The following is a 9,739-nucleotide window of genomic DNA, read 5'->3' on the forward strand; positions in this document are numbered from 1 at the left end:
TCATTAATTGTCCAATTCACCCATGTTTTCTCTCACTAGAGTACTAAATGGTGCTGTTTTACTAGGCCAAAAGCAATGCAAACTAACTAGGAGTAGTAATTAAGAACCCTGTATTGGAAAAGAGAGATAAAAGGGTAAAATTGTGAAAAAATAATTAATGCTGCATGGGGATAGTAAAACGACAGATAAAAGTACTTAAGAGCAAATTTTGTTGGAAAAGTAAATTTAGATTGCTATTTTCCTAAAATACCCTCACATTAAATATGGTACAACTTTATGGAAACTTGAATTGATGGTAAAAAAAGAATCAATTCTCATTAAATGGGGTAGGTTTATAGTAACAACTACTTACATTGAATAAGAGTATTTTAGAAAAATTAAAATACAACTACATTCTTCAATTGGAAAGAGAACTACAATTTGGTGGGACGGATGAAAAAAGAATACAGGACTACCAAAGTGGGACGGAGGGAGTATATTATTATTGTTAAGGTACCCAAACTCATTCTCCAAATTCTGGAGTGTTATTGTAAAATTGAAAGTTTCCAATCTTAGCTTTTTTTAAAAATTATTTATTTAAAATGAATGTTCGATTTAGTGTTTAAAATCTCGTTTGAGGTGTTCAAAAAATGAATTGAGGCACCTCAAGAATGGCCTTTTTTTTTTATTTTAGCTTTGGTTCAATTTAGTTCAAAATTAGAATTAAACGTGAAAATGTAGTTAGAAATGAGAACTGGGACGAAAGGAACCAAAATGCATCATTATTTTAAAATGAGGGACTAAAAAACTACAAAGCTCAAATGCAATGGACCATTTTTTGTGGTTTTCCCCTCTAATTAATTGATACATGTCCTCTTTAAATTATTACAATAATACTACTCGTCTTGGTTACGTTCAACTCTTGCCAGGAACACGTGTCAATAAATGACAGCAGGGTATAATTTAGTTCTTACATATCAGTGTGTAACAGAAGACCAATAACCCATCATTAAGTTGTTCTAAAAGAGTCTGACCTAAATTTTAAAGACAAAATTTATAGAATTTAATTTTCTTCTTCTAAGTATTAAATGTTGTTGTTTATTTTAAAAAAAAAAAAAAAAATTGGGATATGTCGGTAATCCATTTAGTAAAATGTTTACGTTTTGGATTCTCAATTATTCTTACGTTGTTGCTTTTATTCAAAACTTCTTCCACAAATGTAGCCCGTGGAAACAGCAGCTCAGCTCACTGATTCACTTTATGACTCATGACTGAGACTTTTAACATATTGCTTTGTCAAATGAGAAAATTGAAGTGATAATTGAATGATGACCAACAATAATATACTATACTATACAACATAGTCATTTTTATGTACAGTCATTTGATGTACATAATAGTGAATCACATTAATTATTATAGACCTAAAAGAAAAACAGAGAGGGAGGGGAGAGTAAAAGAATCTAACTATAACCGGACAAACACGTACGTTGTTGGCGCTGGAAAACATCACATTCGTGGCTGATGAGAGATCAATAAATTTCTTTTATATATACTAGTAGTATATATTGGTATTACTTCGTAAATTTGCCTTTCTTTTTCTCCAGTTCAAATGCTGGATGATTTTGCTATGTTTCATGTGCATTATTGATTACGCAGCGGGTTTGGGTCCAGCCAGAGCCGGGTAATAGATGCCAGTGAAAGAACGCTCTCTACAAAATCTTGAATTGCCTCTTGAAGTCTAAATAAAACTTTTAATTTCGTGGCCAGTAATCGTCAACTGTTCAACTGCATTTGGAATGGAAACGTCCGAATCTTTACGAGGAGGCGTTCGACCCTTATTTAATGGGCTGCAATTGCTGGTAGAAGCTAATGACTTTCTCATTTATCCATCATTAAGAAAACGATTGCAGATTACTAGTAACTCCTACCAAATTTAGTACCGCATTTTGCCAATTCTAGAAGACTTGGTCATAATCTTTGGGATTTGGGCCGACCACACTCAAGTCCCTTTCAAGTTTACATCGATGAAGCAAGAAACATGATCGCATGCACAACAACATTCGGCCAAAATGGATTGATACACATTAATGATCTTGAAAAACAAATACAAGGACCTTACTTCTAAAAACCAAAGAAAAAAAAAAAAAAAAAAAAGGGAAAGGCATAAAGACTGCATTTAAGTCAAAAACGATTTGGACTCGAAAGGCGGTGGTTTGCAAATAAGGGGCGATGAAGTAAATGTTAGCTGATACATGTGGAAGACGATTAGTTGAACATTTTTTTAAGCACTATGAATATCCCACTGTGTGGTTTGCTCTCCTATTACTACAGCACTGTTGACTAATTGTTTTTTTACGGGACGAAGGTTAACTTGCGATTCTTGGCGTGCGGAGGTATGGATATGAACCCTAGACAAGCACCTCTTTGCCAGTTCTCATGGACGACTCTGGTTTAATTACCTCAAGTTTCGAACTCTCAATGGTGTACCTTTGTGCGGTATACATGATTCCCAACACTTTGTACAAACAAAATTTTACTAGAATAATACTCTCTCGATTAATCATTGATGGCAATTAACTATTCACAGAGTAGTTGGCCACCTGGAAGAGGTTTAAAGCTCTCATTGGATGAATGTCAAGAACTGCAGACACCCGTTTATTAAGATGATGATTCAGTTACCTTCGAATTTCTCTCATTAATTCTTTTAAATCCATGCTTTTTCCTTAGTGTAGAGTAGGGATAGAGCAAATTATATAAATATTATCGTTGTTGTAAAGAAAAAAAAAATTGACCATTGATGGCAAACTTGTGCTTGTGCCCGTACCCTCAGGTTAATTTTATAGTACTTCTTTCGTCTATTTATGATTGATTCAATTCTCTCATTTGATATATGGCAGAAGCTTTTTCCTTTCTTTTTGCCCTTTTAACCATACCAGAATAAAAAGAGATGGTGAGACGTGAATCTGTGTACTTAAGGTTGATGTTGCAGAAAGAATAATATGAAGTACGAAAAACAATAAAGACTCAAAACTTTGACAAGAAGAGTAAAAGCTAGAAAAAATAAATCAAGGGGTTGGTTCAATTGGCACATGTCAAGTGCATTCTAAGTTGGAAAACGATTTCTAGGAATCGTCGCAGTTCATTTGCCATTCAAGCATCCCAAAGAGATGGGACTTATTGTGTTAAAGTCGTAACCTTTGAACGTACAATGGACCAAAAACAATGTAGTACAACTATTTAAAGGTGAAATGGAGTAAAACTTCACGAATACAGTTGATGAAAGCGGAAGAAGTCTTTGGCTCAGTGTGTGTGTATATATATATATATGCGCGCGCGCGCGCGCGTTCGTTTATCGAGTAACTCAGAAACATGACTAAGAATTGGTGGCCCCTGCTAAGCCAGCTCTTGCGGTGTTGGAGACACTGGGATTAATTCCTCTGGGTCCATTGCACATAAGTGGTTGGATGAGTATGACTTTCCTTCTTTCTGTTTCTGTTTCGCGAGATCTGTTCTCCTCATTGAGATTGTGGTTTAAAGTGATGCACATTGAAAGCATGTATAGGAGACCAAAAAGATATGGTAGCCCTAGGCTAGAACAAGGAACTGTTGCCATCTCTCAACTTCTGGCTACAATAATGTTGAGTTCCGAATTTAAAAAAAAAAAAAGGTTGGAAAATGTGATTTGTCCTACTTAATTATGGGAGTGAAACTGACGGTGCATGTGCTAATTTACAAGGCGCGAAGAAAACTAGTGACACTGACCACCTAAAATAATATTTTGTCATAACTAAAAATATTAAAATTATAAGTAAAAATCATTTAAAACATTACTCACATTTTGTAAAATAACTTTTTTCGGCCCTCACTTTTAAAAGTGTAATTTTACGTCCCTTACAAATTCATCCTACCTAGGTTCCGACTAGTTTTTAGTCGGAATCCACCACGTGCCTTGCACGTGATTATTTTTAAGGGGCAAAATTATCAAATTAAAGTTTACATAATTCGATCCATAGTCCCTCACATTTCGCAAAATGAATTTTTCGTCCCTCACATTTCACAAAATGGAAATGTGAGGGACAAAAAAATTCATTTTGTGAAATGTGAGAGACGAAAAAATTTATTTTGTAAAATACGAGGGACTATGGATTGAATTGTGTAAAATTAATTTGATAATTTTGTCCTTAAAAATGATCACGTGCAAGGCATGTGATGGATTCTGGCAAAAAACTAATCAGAAACCTATGTAAGGACCAAATTTGATCAATATGAATTTGTAAGAGAGACGAAAAAAGTCATTTTACAAATGTGAGAAACATTTTGAACGATTTTTCCAAATTATAATTGACATTTCATCATGTTACATGATAAACAAAATTATTTTCTGAAATATTGACAAGTACCTTAATGATTTACTCCTCAAAAGTTATCTGGATATATATATATATATGATCCAGTCATCGATAACGTCTAATCAATATGAAATTTTAATAAATAATGAATCCACCGTATAATCATCAGACCAAGCTCCCACAAGTATTCGTTTCGGTTCCTTACATCAAACCGGAAAAGAGAGTTGGGTTCCAGGCAAGGGGTAAGTCATGAACTTGGGCTTGGAATTAGAGCCCAAGGACAAACAAAGCCCAAGGCCCTCTGGCCCCGATCGAACTTCCTCCTGTTGCCACTGACCAATTTCCGCTCTCCCGTCTGCCTGCTAACGGGCGTTCAAATAACGAACACCTATCGGTACCGGCCGCTAAAAGCCTACAAACAATACACCAGATGGAAACCTCCCCATCTTCTTCAGCTGCTGCTGTACAGTCTCACTTGCAAACCCTAACTTCCCGAGGTTGGTGCTTCAAACACGTCGATCAAGTCCAAGCTCTAGTAGCAGCTGAATTATCTTCGCGTCTCACCGTGGATTCTGTCGAATCGGCACTCCTCAACATGGACTTGCGATCCATTGGGGGGAAATCTTTGGCTGAACTTTCCCATCTCCGCCATGCCTCGCATCTACAAGGCCCCAAAGTCCTTCAGGTAAACCATATAAGACAGCAGGATCCTAATTTTTTCTCGCCGCCCAACCATCCGTGTGTATTTTTATTTTTATTTTTATTTTTTTAAATTACAGATATCTTCTGTTAGAGATATAGGTAAGAGCAATGTGGCTGAGAGTTTAGGAAATTCGAGTAATAGACGCCTGCTGAGATTCAACCTTACTGATGGCCAAACTGAAATAGTTGCCGTAGAGTATTCTCATCTGTCATCAATTCCAGATGACGTAGTGCCTGGCACTAAGGTATATCATTTCATTTGTCTCTGTCATTTTGTTTGCTTTCAGATTATCTCTCAGTTTTGATGCTTAGATATGATTTCTTTGAAAAATTTCTACTCTACAAGAATGCACTGGCTTTCAACCAATGTCTTACTTCATAATTTGGAAATTGCTGTAAATAAGTGATTTAGGATAATGCTGTCAATAAGTGATTCAGGAAGCCCAAAAAAAAAGATTCAGGAAATGCTGCATATATGGGTTCCTCCCTTTTCATTGGCCTTTTGGTTTGGGGAATGGGGGAAGCTGTTGGCAGTGTTGTTGTTATAACTATTTTTTTCTTGTATTTTTTGTTTATTTTTGGCAGGTTCTGTTGGAGAATAATGCCAAGGTTCGCAATGGAATTGTCTGCTTAGATGCCAAAGTGACGAGAGTTTTAGGAGGTCGGGTTCAGTCACTGTATGAAGAATGGGAGATGAACCAAAAATATTCAGCGTTTTCACGTTCAGCCTTGCGACCATTGAATGAAACTGCAGCTAGTTGCCCTCCACGATTTGAGAAGTTCCAAGTTGGTGCATCTTTGCAACAGCAGAGCAGAACTTCTCGTCAGTTCTATAATGCTCTCTTTTTTTTTTTTCTTTTCCATCTCAACTCTTCTTGCTTTGTTTTTTAGTTTCCAGTATCGTGGATTTTTTTTTTTTGGTGGAAAGTCTCCTTTTGAGGAATACACTTGAAAGGAATCTTTTATTGACTTATAATAAATGACTGACTAATGTAATATGCGCTCAAAATTTTTTGCAATTGCATATGCAGAAAGGTTCAACTTTACGTCAAACAATTAAACTCAGTGCGATCTCTAACCTTGTAATTCCTTGGTTATAGAATATTCCAGTAGTAGCCTGGGGACCGCTTCTGAAATTGGTGAAAGTTCGACATCAAGGCAGATGAGTGAATCTCAGAGCCGCAGCGTCATAATGGATAGCCGGCAAACTGAAGTACAGCCGCCAGCTCGTGTTGAAAATGCTGAAGATAACTCCACCAACTTTCACGCAAGGCAAAAAGAAGGTGGGGCGTATATAACCTTATTGCTGATATAAGAGAGGCCACAGGAGGTTTAGTTTCTTTGAGATCCTGAGTCTAAGAATAGTTAGCAGTCAGATGAACATTCATGGAAATTGTGCAAACAAGCAACATACCAGAAGCTCAGTAACACCTTTTTATGAATGTAGGACCAACATGGGATGGTAGGCAGATATAGATAACAGAATGAAGTTGACAGTAAAACGTTGAGTTAGGTAATGAACCTTAGCAAAGTAGATCTAGCTTTGGGTCCAAAAGAATAGTTTTAAAAGGTTGTTTATGGGTTGATAGATCAAACGGAGAACAGTATTTAAAGTCATTTTTGGGTTTTGGATGGTCTTAGTCCAGTATAGGTCTTCGTCCTCCAAAACATGATAAGTTTGAGGTCTAATAATGGAGCAAGAAAAAGAAGCCAAGAAAGTGAGCTAGAGAACACACCTTATCCAATATGCTTTTCTTGGAACCTCCCTCATTTATACAATTAATGGGTTAAAAGGAGAAACAGAGATCAATATATTGTGATGCACATTTCTGTATCTTATGGTGTAAAGCTCCTTTTGTTGTTAGGACTGTTTATTTATGTGAGTATATTTTCTTGTGACTACAGTGGCTGAATCTATCCCCGTTCAAAACCAAGCAGCTGCTCAAAAACTCCTCCAGAGAATGAGTCAGCCCAACCATGATAATAAGCATTTCCGGGGGAGGAGACATGGGAGGAAAGAAAAGGAGGAAGATACTGCAACCCTCACTTTAGATGAGTGGGAAAGGAGAAAAACCGGGATAAGCAGTTCAACAGCACACAGCCTAGATGATGTCAGCTTAGATGAGGACCTTGCACGACAGCTTCAAGAGAAATTTGATTTGGAAGATGTTCATGTAAGCATATTTTTTAAATCTGTATTATCTTCAGTACGGGCAGTTTGTCTCAAATATTAGTTGTTTGTCTGTTGTTTTTCGTACTTCTCATGAAACAGCCTCATTATAGGCTTTTTTTCATTTTAGGAGTTTGGATGCCTTTGTTGGAGAACATATTTGAGACTCGAGAGGAAATTGAGATGTTCTTCTGACAGTGTTTTTGTCTACGTGGTTAATGTTTTACTTACAGAAAAAGTGCTGCTTGATAATTCAAAAGGTTTTGGGTCTCTGAATTTTGTAAAATGGATTGTAGCAAAGCATGGGCATTGAAGCTTTGCTTTAACTTTTTATATGAGCGATACATGTATATGAATGTGTGTGTGTGTGTCTCCGTATCCATGTACGTCCTTACGTATCCTTGGTAAAAACTGAGAAGAGTTAGATATATACCTTCTCTGCATTAATTACATCAGAAAGCGTGCCTGTTATCATCTTTTACTTCTGATTCTAGCATAGATAACAAAACCAATAAGTTTTAGACCTAGAATCAATTAACAAAATCTTATTTGTGTTAGGTCTAGATTAAAACCTTTTGGAATGAAAGAAAATTGTACTCCATTTTGCATATTTACTCTTTATCAACCATAATATGACACTGAAGTGATAAATGTGAATCAATAAAATTAGGTGTCCATAAAGAAATTCAGATTTCTATTTACCACATTAAAATGAATATGATATTATCAGATATGACCATTTATACCATAAAAAGTTGCAGCTGTTCATCTCATTAACGTTATTTTTGACTTGTTCAGGTTCAGAAGAATCCTAATGCAACGGAGGCAGAGAATATAAGAATGAGCATGTTTAATTTTGAAAGAGATGATCCTAGAGCCCATGGTAGGATGGGATTTAGAGGCAGAGGTAGAGGTAGTGGAAGGGGAAGAGGAAGGAGTGGAGGCAGGGGAAGGTGGTGATTTTTCACATGTTTGGCTTCTCCTTATTGTTCTGAACATTGCTTTGGCTTTTGGTGATTGCTATGCCCAAGATGTGCGCATGCAACTCTGAAGAGACTTCTAACCTCAGGGTGCATACGAATTCATCTGTCGGAAGTGGCTTCTAACCTCAGCGTGCATAAGAATTCATCTGGTGTTGTTAACTTCCAACTTTTACCTGAATGGTCTTACCAAATGGATGAGAAATCTCCATGTCCTAGGTACTCCTTGCTGCCCATTTAACAGGTACAGATCTTTGTTGATCTAATTCTGCTTGATGATCAAGATTTAACTGATGCATTGATCAAGCGACTTGTGTAAATAGTACTATTAAGTGTAATCCGGAACATATTCCTCTGTCCAGAACAAATCAAAAGAAATAGGTGCTAACATGTCTTTCCTTTGTTTTCATTTCAAACATTATCTTTGTTCAGTTAAATCTTGCCGATGTGAGTAGATAACCTACTCTATCATAACTGTGTGATTGGAATTTTGATGGATGTTCTTGCAGAATTTTGACAAAATTCATGTTTTGATCATCAAATGGTTTTTCTGAAATGATGGTGAATTTTTGTGGTCGCATGCGATCCTCTGTCAGGTCCATTATTGAATATTTATTATGAGTCGTACTTGTTGCTCCTAACTGTAGTTCCTTTTGATAGAACAAGAATAGCTGAGTTGGGCTGGAAAATCAGCAGATCCTTTTAGTCAGATGTAAATGATTTCGTTTAAGCCAGCTTTAAGATTACTTTTTCATCTTTCCCTAACCATTACTACTTCCGCTTGGATAGGTAGCAGTTTTCTTGTAATCCTTTTCTTTTGATTTATAGATTTACAGCATATCTTTTCTTCAGGCTCTTAACCATCTCATGGTGCAATCTGAGATTAGGAAGCCCGGAAGTGCACTGCAATGGTTAGATTCAACACAGGGACATGGACTAAGTAGATAACCTTGTACCTCAATGTTACATTTGGTGTTACTTGTTGAAGAGTGGAAGAAGAAATGCAAAACTGACTGCCAACTGTCAAAATTTTGATGGATATTTTTGTCGTGTAAGCTAGGGCAGTCTACAACTAATCTCCAGGCTTCCAGTAGATTTTTGAAATTTCTATACCTTTTTGGGTAAATCAAGTTCCCTGTTTGAAGAATGTGTATGGTGGATTTAACTGCAGAATGCAGTTCACTCTTTAAACATGTTCTATATATATAAAAAAAAAAAGCGCCTCAGAAATGATATAAAGCCTAAAGGAGTGTTGTACATGCACAGTTGGAGATTTGGTCCTTTTCACCTATGCACGTAGAAGTTATATATGCAGCAACCTGTATATATTGCGTAATGTTCTGGGAATGGAGATTGTGAATAATTTTTCTGCGAATGGATCTGATAGTTGGGGTATGGAGAGGGAAGGGATGATAAGGGAAAAAAGAGGTTGGTGCCCTGGCTTGCGCTGTTGGATTTGTAGCGGGAGCAGTAAAATAAAGCAAGCTTCCCATTCGTCATTTTACTTGCGGGACGGATTGGATTCCAGCCAATTATGTCTGGCAAGTGGCAATGAG

The 9,739-nt window shown here is 36.6% G+C and overlaps 1 protein-coding gene across 3 annotated transcripts; it reads left to right on the top strand.

Annotated features, from left to right (window-relative positions):
• The first annotated feature begins 4,718 nt into the window (after positions 1–4,718).
• LOC113774509 (tudor domain-containing protein 3) lies at positions 4,719–9,330 on the top strand. Of its 3 annotated transcripts, none has more exons than XR_003468820.1 (7): positions 4,719–5,016; positions 5,111–5,278; positions 5,619–5,856; positions 6,134–6,316; positions 6,939–7,207; positions 8,002–8,630; positions 9,036–9,330. XR_003468820.1 is itself a non-coding variant. In XM_027319038.1 (7 exons), exons 1-7 carry the CDS (start codon positions 4,762–4,764, stop codon positions 9,097–9,099), a joined length of 1,332 nt encoding a protein of 443 aa, XP_027174839.1. In that variant the 5' UTR covers positions 4,719–4,761; the 3' UTR covers positions 9,100–9,330. The 3 variants fall into 3 exon arrangements, 1 of the variants encoding a protein (XP_027174839.1); XR_003468819.1 differs by having other exon boundaries at positions 8,002–8,427; XM_027319038.1 differs by having other exon boundaries at positions 8,002–8,156.
• The last annotated feature ends 409 nt before the right edge of the window (positions 9,331–9,739 follow it).

Source organism: Coffea eugenioides, chromosome 6, assembly GCF_003713205.1.
Source record: "Coffea eugenioides isolate CCC68of chromosome 6, Ceug_1.0, whole genome shotgun sequence".
NCBI classification, from domain to species: domain Eukaryota; kingdom Viridiplantae; phylum Streptophyta; class Magnoliopsida; order Gentianales; family Rubiaceae; genus Coffea; species Coffea eugenioides.

Bases quoted from the DNA above. Each gene is read 5' to 3' on its own strand.
- LOC113774509 (XM_027319038.1), top strand. From the start codon at position 4,762: ATGGAAACCTCCCCATCTTCTTCAGCTGCTGCTGTACAGTCTCACTTG. The intron at 5,017-5,110 runs GTAAACCATATA...TTTAAATTACAG, and splicing joins AAGGCCCCAAAGTCCTTCAG to ATATCTTCTGTTAGAGATAT. The intron at 8,157-9,035 runs GTGGTGATTTTT...TCTTTTCTTCAG, and splicing joins AGGAGTGGAGGCAGGGGAAG to GCTCTTAACCATCTCATGGT.